We start from the raw sequence: 15,435 nt of genomic DNA on the forward strand, positions 1-15,435 counted from the left end.
TTTTGGAAATCATGTCTGAGCTGGCTAATTGTTTTTCTCTTTTGTAACTAAGGATTATAGCCCAGGAACTTTCCCTGAGTGTATGTCACTACATGGCTGTTTGCCACCTAGTCAATTTACTATGCTTGCAACAGTAGTTTTGTTTTGATTAACCGGTATTGGTTGATTGTTGTGTCCTTAGGGTTACATGCCTAGTTACCCTGGCAGAGTCCATTGTTTTCTGTGGTTTCCCTCTGTTTTCCCAAATCCAAGCAAAACAGAGGTTGGGGCAGGAGGGAGAGCTTTGACTTAGGAAGGGGATTCCCAAGTGATCTCTTCCCTGGAAAAGGGTTTATTTTATATCTTTTTAAGTACACATGGTTGATGGCAGGAAATGTTTATTTCCTTTTTTTTTTTTTTTGTGGATCTCAGGGAGACTGAGACCAGACAAGCTTGTCTCTGGGAGTGCTGGAGACAGGTTTTACAGAGTTTATTCTACTAGCTGCCTACCCCTCCAATCTCTGCACTCGGAGTGTCAGGTTGAGGAATTGAACCATGACAAGGATAATGAAATTGACTGGAACAGATTAGTGGCAACCGCTTTAATAAACCAATCTGTATGGCTATCCTGAACCTTTCCCAATCAGATTTTACAAAGCAACACTGCATGAGAATGGCTATAGTAGCACTGATGGATGATGAATACAAGCAAGACCAGCAAACCGAACTGAAAAAAACCACTCTCGCATTTTTACCGATCTTCAGAATGTTATTGCCTTACGCACAAAGTTGCAAATTTGTTAACATTTTTTTCAATAAATGTTTTGTCAAACTTTTGGATTTAATGTACAATGGCAATGTTATATCCATAAAGGGGTCCCACCTTTATGTTAAAATACTTTATTTTCTGACATTCACCTGAGTCACCATCATATTTTAAGTTATCAAACAAAAGAAGGGAAAATGTATCTGTGAATTTACATTGTTAACATGAAGTATGCAGATATGCTTCTAACATTTTCCAATATGCTTACAAGCTCCCAAGTGATTACAGACTCCTGCTTCTAGAAACTAGCTTGTAAGTTGTTATAACACAGAAGCAGAGCACACGTTGATACATGAGTTGTAAAGTCATACTGGATTATGGTGAGTTAAAGGAGAACCTCTATAGGGAATTATAAATAACATTTCCTGCTATCAGCTATTTTTTAAAACTGCATCTGCTGAAAATTTCCATCAGTTTAGGACAAATTGTTCTTCACTGATGTGTGCATGAAAAGAGGATCTTATAAAGTAAGGTAGATTTTTTTCATTTCAATGTCACTAAAATGACAAATTAGGATTTACAAGTAGAGTATAACATCACTTTACTGCTAAATCTATTCAGCAATTTTCTTCCCAAACAATATTGTGATCACTGAGAAGTATAACCTACAGAATAATCTGAGTTTGAAATATTATAGAAAGCCATTTATTAGCGGTGGTTAAAAAGGTAATTAGAAAATTCTCAAAATGCTCGCTTTAAAAATATTACTTTTAAACTGATTGATATGAAAATTCTCAGAAATTCCATTCTACATACAGACAGTAAGTGCTATAAGTCTGGGAAAAATAACTACTTTAGTCTCTGTTAATATATCCAAAATAAGACACTTCAACTGAACATGGTAGAAAGTCATTATTGAACAGCTCCATCACAGCCTGCCCTTAACAGACGATACTGATTGGCACAAGTCCTAGAATGTGAGCAATTATCTCTTCTATTTTTTTATTTCCTTCTAAAGTAGGTTGTAGATATTCTCATTATATATATTTATAGATTTTTTTTATCATAGTAAGTTCTTGACCTCCATGATACCACATTTATGAGCTCACAAATTAATGGTGTGTGTATGTATATTAAAATATTTCCTTTCATTTGCTTTCATCTTATTACTTTGCTGGCAGAAAATTTGCTGTCTGACAATGACAAACTGCAACAGCAATTTGGGAATAATTTACTTGTTGCATATTATTCAAATAAATGTCATCTAATTGTGTGTATGTTGTCCCTTTAACTCCCTACACACTTTTTTTATTGTCTTTAAATTATGAACTCTTTGGGGCAAGACTTGTACCATCTCTCTTTTGTTTGGAAAGCACTTTTACTAGAAAGAAGTTGAAACAAAATATTACTGTTGCCTTATTGTTTCATCTTAGAGAGATGGGAGAAAAGGAGAAATAGGTGTAAGAAAATAATACACTATGGAGAATGGCAGGAATGCACTTATCATATTAGGGGGGAGATGAACATGGGGCTCTCAGTGATAGACTGCAGATGGCCCATGAGATAACAATTAGGGATTTAAAAATGTTAAAAAATATGAACCGTGTAACTATGGGAACCCAGCTGCTGCTAGCCCCATGGTCTCCTGGTTGCTGCTGCTGCTGCAAGACCCTGGAGCCTGTGGGATACTGGTTACCACTGGCTGGGCAGGCTTCAGGATCCCAGTTGCTGTTGCTGGCCCCTCAGGCTGCCACCAGCCCTGTAGGCTCCTGGCTGCTAGGGATGTAAAATTTTGATTGACTAATTGAATAGTCAATACAATCTGCTTCTTTGAAACGCTGTGTGGTGCCCAGGCTTTGGGCTCTTCCCTGCCCTCCCACCACTTTCTAATAGAGGCAGCAAGGGGAAGTGACTAGTTGACTAGCATGTCGACTATCCAATAGGCACTTGTTTATCTGATAATCGACTAGTGTTCACATCCCTACTGGCTGTTCACCTCCACTCCTTAGCAGAGTTTAAATGGTAACAGAAACTGATAAGAAAAAATATATTGATTAACTTTTTAAATTTTTGCATCACTCCTAAGAAGAGGAGACTGTCCAGCAAAGAAAGCACAGGAGGAAGAGGACAACAGGAAAGGGAGTGGGAAACCCAGGTTCGGATGGAAAGACTGCCAAAAGAAATATGAAGAGGACAGGACTGGAAGTCCCAGAGCTACAGTCTGGTGCCATAGACTAAAAGACATGGCCACAAATTGTGGGCGGTCTTTTGCCCGTGTGAATGGGAAGAGGAGTTGAGCAGAGAAGTGGTTTTGCAGCTTTTTAAGGTCTTTGGGCGGGTCCTTTTCTGTTATGAGAAGGGCAAGCGGGGACTAGGGTGAGCAGAGGGCAGGTGTGAAAACAGGGATGGGGAGGGGTCAGACCAGCCCCTGCATCTCAGCACCGCCTCTATGAAATCAGGGCATCTGGTCACCCGCCTTGGAGCCGCTGCGCTGAGCTGCCTGCTCTAAATCGCTCGTGTCCGACCAGGTCTGAAGCAACAGCCACTGTAGCGACCAGCCGCTCTCCGCCGGCCACGCAGCCCCGTGCTCTAAGTGGCAGCCGCCTCCTAGCTCAGCCCCATTCCGGCCGCCAGGGGCCGCTCTGACTGCGCCCAGCCCCCCCTTCTTCCTTCCATCGCCAGGGCAGTCTCGTCAGCAGGACTAAAGGCCCGCGGCGCAGTCGCGGGATCCGCCGGAAGTGACCTTGTGCCGGGAAGCGGTTTCCGGACTCGGGAAATGAGAGACGAAACAACAGGAGTCGCGGGCTGAGGACCGTCATAAGATAGGGGCGGAGCAGGGGGCAGCGCGTCCCGATGCCCGGATGTGCGGAGATTCTATCCTCTTGCTTCTGCTGTCCCGAGGCTGCAGGCTTCGCGGTGAGATGGGGAAGGTGCAGGCGCGACAGTGACCTCGCGCCACTCGGCCAGCCTGCGCGCGCCTCGCGGCCCCTCCCCTCGAGCCTCCCCCCAGCAGCCGCGAGAGAGCGGCGAGGTAAGTGACCGCCGGGCGCTACCCGGCCCGCCCGAGGCTGAGCGGCTCCCCCCCCCCCCCCCGCGCGCGCCGTGATTTTACCGCCCCCAGAGTGAAGAGCCGCTTCCCCTCCCCCCGCGTCTTAGTCCCGGCTGCCTGGCCCCCGGCGCAGTGACTGGTGCCCCCCGGAGAGCGCTGCCCGCGCCCTGGAGGCCATGAGGAGACGCCCCCCCCCCCGCTTTGGTAGTGAGGCTGGGCCAGGCTGTGCGCCCCCTCCTCAGCCCGACCATGGGGGGGTCCCTCTGGGCGGGGCGCCAAACCTACAGGCCGAGAGTGGTTTCTGTGTCGGCGCACGGGTGGCACCAGCCCGCATGACCCCCCCTTCCCCCCGCAGCGCTGGAGCCAGCTGGGAGGGAAGCGGGCATGTTCCCCCGCGTTTTCCTGAGCCAGGCTTGTTGATCCGCCTATAACTCACCATCCTTATCTGCTGCCCTGCTTCTTCCAACCTCTCTATGTGGTTAGACTGCACAGTCCTCGGGGCAGAGATTGGGCCCTGCGGCAGGCTGGCCGCCGCTAGACTTCGGCGCCAATGAAGGGAGGTGTTAAACTGTAGTAGCTCAGTGTGGAGGAGGCTGGTGCATGAATTAGTTCCCCTGACAAACCTGTTTTCCATGTAACTCATTCTGGGGGTGGCATTGGTATTGAGCTCTTCTCTGATCTATCTTTCTCTTTGGGGGGGGGGGGGGATCAAGACATCTGTGAATGACTAGCTTTAAAAAAAGCCAGACATTACATAGGACAGCCTGCTCACATTATGAGGATCAATATTTCTACTCCTTGAGGTGATGCAACAGGCCAGTAGTTTATATTTCTTAACAGACATAATAATTTCTTACAAACCACTGCAAGGGATCTGTGCACAAGTTCGTGTGCTATGACATTTGATAATCTTATTAGCAGAAATCATAGTTTTCCTACAGATTAATTTGAGGAAAGATTAAAGCATGTCCACATAGCTGTTTCTGTCATCTGTGTCCTCAGTGGTGGCTACTTTAATTATGGAGTCAATTGGAAGAAGTGCTATAATCTTATAAATCATATTCACAATCTGGTTTCCTTATTCTGTTCGGGTTTGGAAAACTGATCTTGTAACTTGTGTGTTTGGGTTGCAGGCCCCATCAAAATCAGCTGGCAATACAGAGAGTTAGCTTAAATAAAGGTCAATTGGTTAGCCCCGTACACTGACTTGGTAATGAATCATTTAAAAACTTGATAGAGTGGTACGCTTATTTTCACGGTTGGAAAAAATCTAAATCAATTAGAAAATTTAAATTGGGCCTTGACACAAACTTTTATCTCTTCTAATGAACTAGAAGATATACCGTAGCACAGTGGTCTCCAACCTTTTTACACCCAAGATCACTTTTTAAATGACAGTCCAAGCCAAGATCTACCGCCCCGGCCTTTCCTTGAAGCCCCGCCCTCTCTATTCTCCTCCTCTCCATCCCTTGCTATCCCCCATCCTTATACTGCTGCTTTAAAAAAAAATTCTTCTGTAGGAAGATGTTTTTCCAACATTTGGCCTGAAATGGAGGCTGCCCCGCTCTCCAGCTGATTGGCGGCTTCTCCTCTGCGCCTGCCCACGTGGAGCTTGGTGCACCCTGGCTGAGCGCCATGGCCAGCTGGCCAGGCAGCCGCTTCTCTTTGCTCCAGCCTGGCTGACCTGCGCTCAGCCCGGGAAGCTTGCTCCAGCACAGCTGGAGCTAGATGCAGCCTCCCTGGGTTGAGTGCAGGGCAGCCGGGCTGGAGGGAAGAGAAGTGGCTGCCTGGCCAGCTGGCCATGACGGAGAAGAAGCCGCCAATCAGTTGGAGCGTGGGGCAGCCTCTTTCAGCTGAAAGCCACAGTCAGCTGGCTGGGGTGTTTCAGCTCTCCCGACCTTCCAGCTCCTACCATTCCTCGCAGCTACTCACTTGTGTTGCTCGGTGAGTAGCTGCTCCTCAAATGAGAAAATCTAATGTAAATGTCCTGCGCAGGCACGCAGTTCAGAGAGGGCTCAAGAGCTACTCTTAGAGCCCCTGAGATCTACCGGTAGATCGCGATCTACTGGTTGGTGACCACGGCCTTAACACCTCTAGCTAAGTACTCGTAGCTTTCTTAAGCAATATGGATAATAATCATTCTTGATGATTTGGATTGTCTAGAGTTCTTAATAGCAGCAGTGAAACAAACCAGAATCTTGTTACTTTCTCTGCTGTTGCTGATGATAATGATATATGGTGCAGGAAAAGTACCATACCCATTTACATGACGACTGTGATGGAATATTTTTTTCCGGTTTGTCTTCTGTTCACTTTTGGAAGAATCCCTAGAGCCCTCCGCAGAGACAAATGTCTACCCATGAATACAGATACCTGCGGATAAACATCAGTATTCCCTGTTCTGCGGGGCTGTACTCCCAAGAGACGCTGTGGCCAATGGAGAGGAGTATGGTTTCTTCATTCTATGGAGCCAGTGCCTTGTGCTGGTGTTTTCTCCCGGCAGTGTGGCTATACCCCCCCAGCCCTTCTGCCAGCTGCAGTGTTTCCTGTCTGGTGTCATACAGACCATGGTAGACCTGTGTATGCATTCTTAGAGCCCTTAATGGATAAGGGATATAAAGTTTATCTTAAATAAACCATATTCATTTCATCACCATTGGAAATAAGAGAAAGCGTTAAATAGAAAAATAGCAAAAATATTAAAAGCTTGAACACACAAGATGTATTCTTAAGTGGCTGGTAGAGTAATTAGAAAAATTAAGGACTGTTTTTAGCTTCTAATATAAAAATACTGGTCTTCAATGTCATTTTTAGAGGGCTTGTCTGATGCTATAACGTTTCAGAGGTTGGGAGTACAAAGAAATACATAACTTAATATCTGGGAAGGATACATTTGAGAGAGCATATGGTGCTGCTTAACAGTGGCATCTGACTATGGTACTGATGGGGTTCCAAAAAGGGCACTGTACAGTCCTCCGCTCCTTGGGGCTTTTAGTAATGCAGTGCAGAGCTAAAACTGAATCTGAAGGGTCCTGATGTAACATTAAGTCAAGACGACAGAATATGGAGGGCTGCATAAAGTCCATGTGTCACTTTTTGCCTGGGACACTCATACTAATTAAGCTAATTATTTGGAAAAAAAATGTAATATACCTAATTTAGAGACTGAGAAACAGAAGGGTAGCTAACAAAATAAACATACTGGATCTAAGTATCTCCAAAATGTTTTATTCTTTATAGGTGACATGTAATGCCTTGTCTACAACCAATTTATAAGGAATGGTTTTGGCACAGCTTGATAAGTTACTTATTCTGAAACATCGATTGCTTCTTATAATTTATCTGTAAGTAAGTAAATATAATATGCTAAACTTAAAATGATTTTAACAAATTTTGCTTTGTGACTAGTATACATTGTAAATAGACAAAATTAATAATGCAGTATATCTCCTTTTATATAATATATATATAATAATGTATTTTAATATCATACGAGTATATGAAAAAGTTTGTAGAAATTTGGTTCAATTACTGTTTTGCAGAAATGGCAGCTCATAAAAGGAAATCTGCAATAGCAGAACCTTCTGCTAAACGTCGGAAGCTAAATAAGAACAGCAAATCATCAACAAAGAAAGAGAGAGAGGTGTCAGCTGTGAAACATGTCTTAAATAAATCAAAGCCAAATAAAAGTGCAGTACAGAAGAAAGCAGTGCTTAAAATCTTGGTCAAACCCAACAGGTCAGTGGTAAATAAAGCCATCAATAATTGTGCTAGGCTGTCCTCCCATTCTAAACTAGTGCAGAAACATTCCAAGCAGAAAGATCGTCAAATAAAGAAAAGATCCAGTAAAACAGTACCTATGAAAAGATCATCCCTAAAATCACTAAGTAGGGTATCTACTACAAAAACATCCTCCAGATCTTCAAAAATTAACCATGCTACCTTCTTGAAATCTACAAAACCTTCCTCCAAAACAGATCCTGAAGGGAAGGACAAGCGTTCTTTGCAAACCAAAGTTGCAGTGGAAAGCAAGAGACAACAGCAATTAAAATCAACTTCAGATATTAAAAAGCATTCATCCAAATCCCAAAGTATTAGGCAATCTGTCTTGCTGTCTGTAAAATCTTTAAATGAAACTACACTTAGGAGCAAATGTGTGGAAATGCAATCTGCAGAAAATAATTCTAAAAGTCCTAAAGTTGTAAAAAGTACAGATAAAAATGTAGGGATACAGGTTCAGAGTTCTAAAAAGGTTCTTGCAAAAAAGTCAACTTCTCAAGATGTTGAACGACAAACGATTACATCTTTGAGTGACAACAAATGTGAACCTGAATTAGGTATGCGCATGATGACAAGATCAGGTACAAATAATAAAATTACTGTCCAAGACGCACAAGAACAACCAAAAGCCACAAAAAATAAGGCAGTGCCTCAGAAGAAGTCAGTTCAAGAAATTCCTAAGCCAAGATGCATCATCCCAAATGATCAGCTAATCAGGCGGTCACATAGATTGCAGCAGTTATCAGATATGCCTGCAAGATCCCTTCGTAATAGAGAAATTAAAGAAGGAAAAACTTCAGGAAAAACTTCAGAAGTGAAACAGGGTATTCAAACAAAAGGATGTATTCAGGGTACTAGAGTTGAAACAGTTAAATCTGTTAAGCGGAAATCAGAACAGAAAAATAAGAAAACAAAATCTAATTTTGTAAGTGGAAATGAAGAAATAACTATAGGAATAACCAATTCTCTTCCAGAGAAAAAATGTAAAATGGACCATAAAATCAAAGATTCCAACAGTTCTCAACATAGCCTGAGAGGCTCTAGATTATTTTTTGATGATAAAGTAGAAATGGTAAGTCCTCTTCAACCAACTTCTGTGATAACAAATAAGGAGAAACAAACAGTGCATCAGAATGTGAAAAGCAGTGTAAAAACAGAGACAGTTTCACAGCCACCTGTAAATGAAAGAGATTTAGCCCATCGGCTGGAGAATGTAGTGAAGTCTAAACGGGTAAGCATTCTGGAACTCTGTGAAGAAATTGCAGGTGAAATTGAGTCAGATACTGTAGAAGTGAAAAGAGATTGTCCCAACACTGAATGTAGAAAAGGAGAAGAGAGACATGCAGAAACACAGCTGCCGCAGACGGTAATGCTTAATCAGAAGGAACCAAATCAGAGCACTCAGTGCAAGCGTTTTTTCCCCAGCAAAAAAGGAATACCTGTCAAATGTATTCTGAATGGCAGAAATAATCCTACAAACAAAAACTCTAAGTGGACCAAAATTAAACTAATGAAAGCTAATAAAATGCATCAAAATAAATTAAACTCTGCAAGTGTTCCCAAGCTGGATTTGTTAACAACTAAAACTGAAGTTCCAGAGTCAAGTCAAGCAGCAGGTGCAGAAATACTGCTTTCAAAGGCCCAAGATAAACTGTCAATGACAAAGCCATGTGAGGATAAAAGTACAACTCATGTACAGGAGAAATTGGGAGCAGTTTCTTCTGAGACAGTCAGAGCTAAAGATGTGACACCAGAAACAAAGCAACCCACAAAAAGAGTTGCTGAAAATGGTTTGTTGGATAATCAGACAAAACATGTTCCTGAGCCAACACCAGATGAGGTAATTCTTTTTATTTCTGGAATATGGTGGGAGGATACTTCTCTAAACTTGTTCTAGTACCTAACAGTGCTGTCTGTGCTTGTGTAACTAGCTTTCAGTAACACTTTTAGTTGCAAAAAACCAAACCAAACAAACACCTTTCAATACAGGAACCTTATCCTGCTGTTGTGTTAACTTGTGCTTTTCCTATAAATCAAATAGGAAGACACCTCTATTATGCTTTACTAAGGGTTAGGGGAGCAGACAGCCTCCGTGGGCCCTGAGGCAAGGTGGAGGCAGCTCCATGCTCCCAGAAAGGACAATGCTGGGATAGCCAGCCCTCTGTGCCCTAGCCCTTAGTCACACAGAGTGCGCAGCGGTGGTGCTCCAGCAGCAATTTAAAGAGCATGGGCTCCCACTGCTACTGCAGCTGCTGGGAGCCTCGGGGCCCCTTTGAATTGCTGACATTGGGACAACTTCCCACTTTGCCCCCTCCTCCCCTGTTGGTGAGTGTGCTAAGGGTAATAGTTTAAAAAAATTATCTTCCAATAACTCAAGTGCATAGCATGACAGGTTGATTGATTAAAATACTATAACTCTCTTGTGCTGAAAGTGTGTATTAAGGGGAATTAGAGGACAAAGGGTTTGCTTAAATGCAGTAGTCTAAGAACATAGGAGTACATAAGGTAATCACATTCTTTCCAAATCTACATTGTTTGAAATATAGCAAAACTTTGATAAGTCTAATACTGCCAGAGATGTATACATGGGGTTGTGTATCAGTTCACTAAGCAAAGCCTTAAAGAGAATCAGAAAGAGTGTTTAAACTGATCTTGTAGGAAATCAGTGTTTTTTACTTATAAGAGATTGTTATAAAATAGAAACAGAAGTTAGTGTGAGATCAAAATCAAACTGCTCTATCATACATTCTATGTGTTGTTCAGAGTTTTAGCTTGCGTTTGGAAACAAGTCCAGAAAACACTCCAGTGAAAAGTACTACAGCAGCACCATCTCCACCTAAGCAAGCCAAAAAGGAGATAGACAGTGAATCTCAAGGTAAAAAAATCTAAAATGTAAATTCTGTGCACTTAGAGGTCTGTTAATGGTAGTGATGAAAGAATCCTCTTCTTTCCAACAGAAAGTTTATAAAAAAAATTTAGTGTCAGCAAGGCTAGGTGTTTATATTGCTCTGCCCTTCCTTACCTGGTAGTCCTAGATCTAAGCCTACTAGCAAAGGTGAGAAATATGGTATCTGGAAACTATGCCCTCCAGGGGCACAGCCTCAGTAATTTAAAAGAATAAAAGTTAATGTTAAGTTTAAATGAAGTGTACTACCAGTACTTGTGTAAAGCACGACCCCGCCCCCCCAAGCAGTTTTAGATGTACACAATTATTGTGGAATTAATCAAATAAATTAGAATAGTATTTGGCCAGTTATAAGAGCCAGTTGAATAACAAAAATATTAATCTGATGCATGTAAAATCAGCTGTTAGTGGAGTACTAGTCGATGGACTTGACTGACTTCATACTTTGCTTTTGTTTTTCCTGCCTGTCTTCACTCTTTTCATTAACTGATGTTCTCATTCATGTCTGTATGTCTTTTTTCCTCCTCCTCTCTACTTTCTTTTAACTACTTTTCGCTCCACAAAACTCTGAAAACATGATGAGATGAATAAGAATAGTGTTCTTTTTTCTCCCATCCTCCTTCATCTGCCCATCTACATGTATGACTTGGAATTTTTACCAGGTACATAATAGTCAGACTTAATCACCTGATCACGAACTGGTGCAAAAAAGTGAGGAAATGCTCAGGTGAAAAGTCTTTTTCCCCTGCAGCTGCTGAGAAAAGGAAGGATGTTAGAATTTCTTCTTGGATGCTGCTCTATGGACTCTATTCCATGTTCCATCTTTGCTACCAGCTTCTGGCAAGTTGATGTCTGAAACTTGAAACTCCATCTTCTCTGATTGCAGGAAAAGGAGTTGCATTCTGTGTTCTATATTTGAGTCTTCTGGCTGCTAAGGGATCGGGGTAGGAGGAGGTCTCAATAGTCTACACCCTCCCTTACTCTGGGCTGATACGTGGAGGAGAGAGAGTATCTGCTATTCAACCCCATGTTCAGCTTTTTGACTGATGCAAAGGGGTGATGGTGGTTATACTGCTCTGCCCTTTCTCCCCACTGTTTTTAAATTCCCGTTCCTTAGTGCCTTTCTCCCTCATAGGTTCCCAAGTTGCAGTAGAATGAAACTTACCTGACTTGTTGATTTTGCTTCTGTTTGCTGAGAGAGATGTTCTCGTGTACACAGTTACACACAGGTTTCCCCCTCCTTACCCCTGCACTGTTGCCTCCACAGAAGAAGCAGTGCATGAGGGCAGGGGCAGATGGGAGCTGGCTTAAAAACCGGCTCTCTTGGAGCTGCCTGCCCCTCGTGCTGCATCAGAATACAGAGGTGGCAGCACCAGTCGGAGATGAGGGGGGTTAAGGTGGGAGCTGGTGCTTGTGGGGAGCTAGCTTAAAAGCTGGCTGCCTGAGAGCATCTGCTCCTGCCTTCCCCCTACTCTGCTCCTACCCACATGTAAACATGTACCGCTGAAATTTTCAGCAGTTACACGTTTACAACGCATTTTAACATCCCTAGCCAGCATGAGCAGATTGAAACTAAAATTCAGATAATTCTGCTGCTTCTCCTTCTCTAGTGAGGAAGAACCATATTCAGCAACAGTGGATATGGATAACTTTCCTGTAAAATAAGTTTAAAAACTTGTGTAGAAACTTATTTGAATCATGCACTAAACTCACTTTTTTAAATTAAATGCTGCATCTATAATACTGTCTTGCATATCTTTGTAGTGAAGTTAACACGTTTTGCCATTTGTTTAGTTAAGTTTGCTTTTTCTATTAAGAGAAATTTTCTAATGAAATCATAATCCTTGATTAACTTCAGGTTCGGCTCTCAAGCACTTGATGCGCACATCATTCACAAATCAGACCTCTGATACTCTTAAGAGGTATAGTACCTTTTTATTCTTTAAATATATTTATGGACTGACAGTAGTCCTTCCTCCTGGAAAGTTGCTTCCATAATTGATCATAAGATCAATTTTTTCATTCCAATTTTTTTCTACTGCCATATTGAACTTCCATTTGTTTTATGGAGAGGATGAGATGGGGTGGTTTTTTTTTTTCCTTCAAGAGACCAACCTCTGTGTCATCCAGTTTGTCAGTGAAAAAAACACTTAACTTCAGCTTTGGCAGAAAAAATAATTAGGCTGGCTGGATGTCTCTCATATTTTTTTAAAAAAAAAAAACCAAACCTTTTGGGGTAGGCAGTGTCAAGTTGGCTTTTCTTCTCCATGCAGTGGGAAAGTCCTCTTAAAAACATTTTTGAGAGAAATACAGCCAAAGGATATGCCTGCATTAGGGATGTAATGGGTAACCAGTTAACTGGTAAGCATACAGGTTAACCAGTACCCGGGGGCAGCCTGCTGCTGGCTGCTCCAGCCCTACAGGGGTCAGGAGCTAGTACTCCTGTGTGGGAGGGTTGTGAACAGAAGCCAGCTGTTCCACGGGGGGGGGGGGGGCATGGAGGGGCAGGAACAGGAACTGCGTGTCTCTCCCCTCCCCCCCATATGCATACTGACTCCTGCTGCCTGGATCCTTGTGCACAAAGGGGCTAAGAGCTGAAGCCAGGTCCCCAAATCCTCCGTGCGTACTAGTTGGCTCCTGTTCTCTCACCATGGAGGGAGGATCCTGGTTAATGGATTAAACCTAAGGTTTAACCAGTTAACTCATTAACCAGGATTTTATATCCCTAGTCTACATAGCTTGTCCACAGACCCTTTTCTAATTGGAGGGGGGAAGGAATTCCCTTCCTGATGGGACTGGAATGGTGGGATCTAGATAGATGCTGTTCTGCTCCTCTTCTCATGATATTGGGCTGATACTAAACCTAAGCATAAGTTGTTTGTAAAGTAAAGTGAAAGTCAGAAGGAAGATTAGTGTAGTTTTCTTTTTAAATAATATTCTGATTGACATGCCTCAAATGCTTTACCAGACATACAGTAGCATCATTTAAATTTTTTTCATGTCTCCTGAAGTCATTAAACATATTGAGGAATTGTAAAAAAAAGTAGATGTACATTTATAGATGCATTCTTGAAAATATCTAGTCAGAAGGGCTTTATTAAATTGTAAGAATTACAATGATTTGTATGATTAAAATTAGGCATCTAATTGAGTAGGATTAGTCAATTTTTTTCTGACATTAAATATGTTTGTTTTAAAGGGTGTCTCTGCCAAACCATTCATTAGCATCAAGGTGTGGTAGCTTCCTGTCATCAGAGCAGCATAATCAAAAACTAAAAGAAGCAGGAAAAGATGACAAACAACTGATCATAGTAAGTACTTTCCTTCTAAATGTTGTCAACTGTATTTTTCAGATTTGTGTGTCATAAGCCTGCATTTTGAAATTTTAACACATCCTCTCTGCAGTAAATATTTTTGAATGAGCTGTCCCATTGCTTAAATGTAATTATAGAAATAACACTATGTCTGGGTAACTTTGTAATCGTTAACCATTTTACATTTTCATTTAATTATTGGTATTTAAAATTGGTGCTGGACTGACTAATCTAGAATCCATATTTAAACTAATTCTTCCAAAAATTCTTAAATAGGCTGAATTGCTTTCTCAAATATAAAGAAGAGCTTTATTTGTAAAGGAAAGTAGAAAAGAGGAGAAATTTGAGGTTGATTAGACATGCTAAAACATATTAAGGATACAAGCCTGAAGTCCCACTCTTTCCTAAAGCATGAAATTTGCCTTTTTAGTGGGATTACAAAAGATTAATATTCTTTAATAATAATATACATAAATGCCAGGATGCTAAACTGTTCAAAGGTGTGATAGCTAATGTTTACTTTCAGTTTTCTTAATTATTACCTTTTTAAGTGTCCTGTCAGCAAGGTACTTAGGTGCCTAATTTTAATCCTATAAATAGTCCCCTTTACTTTAGCAGGGCTGAATGAAAGCCCTAAAACCCAGCTTTTTGTTGTACAGTAATAAAAATTTGATCTGTCTTTTGATACATATTCTATGTAAGGAAGAAAGTAATTTTTAATACATTAAAGTGTGTGTGGGGGGGAGTAGCTATGATCTTCACTACTCATAAACTACTTTTTGTAGCTGGCTGTCTTTTATTTTAATAGTTTTCAGTTTTTTTAAAAAGGGGAAGGGGTTTGTAGTGCTGCAACAAAAATGGAAAGTCTTAGTTATGTACAACATTTGTGTAGTGATTCTAGTGATAGGAGGAGAGGATGGGATCTTCATCAAAACATGTGAGAAAACAAGCTTGCACCCGAAACTAGTTCTTAGGGTGGTTTTTTTCCTTCAATTAATATTTCTGCCAAAATTTAAAATTCAAGTGTGACACTGTCAGCTTTAACAAAATAACAATGGTAAAAGAAAACAACCTCTGAAAGATTAATATTTTGATACATCTCAACATTTGTATTTTTAACCCAAGCCTTGTTCATCAGTGAAGGATGTAGTTCCTTTTAGTCAAATGATAAATGAATGGGAGAATACAAGTCTATAAGTCATTCTGTCTGCAAAAATTGACTTAAAGCCTTATTTAGATTCACAGAAGACTATATCTCCAAGTCAACTTTCTTTGTAAAAAGATGAGAAGTGATAGTTTGTGTATACTTTTTAAAAAATGTTTTTTATTTCTGTAGAACTGCTGGTTGAAAATGGCAATATAATTTAATTTTAAAAAATTCTTGTTTTTCTGAAGTTCATAGCTGGCAATTTTTTTTTTTTCAGACTAACTCTCTATTTCCAGATATTTTTGTCTTTTTAAAACGTGTCTGTTTAGATAATTAATTACTTTGGAGTAAGCGTGCTTTTGATGTATACTGTGTGTACAGCTCATTTAAAACTCAATTATTGTGTATTATATGTTTGCAAACTATCTTGCAAGTACTATCTAAAATGTTTTCAGCTCTCTTATAACTTCTGGCATACTGTCTGAAGCAGCATTT

General features: G+C 41.1%; 1 protein-coding gene across 8 annotated transcripts in view; it reads left to right on the forward strand.

Annotated features, from left to right (window-relative positions):
- Positions 1 to 3,525: 3,525 nt before the first annotated feature.
- Positions 3,526 to 15,435, forward strand: part of ESCO1 (establishment of sister chromatid cohesion N-acetyltransferase 1) — a 43,527-nt gene continuing 31,617 nt past the window's right edge. For 3 of the 8 annotated variants that reach the window (XM_075920901.2, XM_075920908.2, XM_075920907.2), the window contains exons 1-5: positions 3,599 to 3,776; positions 7,337 to 9,414; positions 10,338 to 10,449; positions 12,338 to 12,401; positions 13,679 to 13,790. In XM_075920901.2, the coding sequence (XP_075777016.2) occupies positions 3,599 to 3,776; positions 7,337 to 9,414; positions 10,338 to 10,449; positions 12,338 to 12,401; positions 13,679 to 13,790 (2,544 nt within the window). Of the gene's footprint in view, positions 3,777 to 7,034; positions 7,143 to 7,336; positions 9,415 to 10,337; positions 10,450 to 12,337; positions 12,402 to 13,678; positions 13,791 to 15,435 lie in introns of all 8 variants that reach the window. The other 5 variants (XM_075920906.2, XM_075920905.2, XM_075920904.2 and 2 more) reach the window with 5 other exon arrangements.

This window comes from Pelodiscus sinensis, chromosome 2 (genome assembly GCF_052426305.1).
Source record: "Pelodiscus sinensis isolate ZL-2025 chromosome 2, ASM5242630v1, whole genome shotgun sequence".
In the NCBI taxonomy this organism is placed as follows: domain Eukaryota; kingdom Metazoa; phylum Chordata; order Testudines; family Trionychidae; genus Pelodiscus; species Pelodiscus sinensis.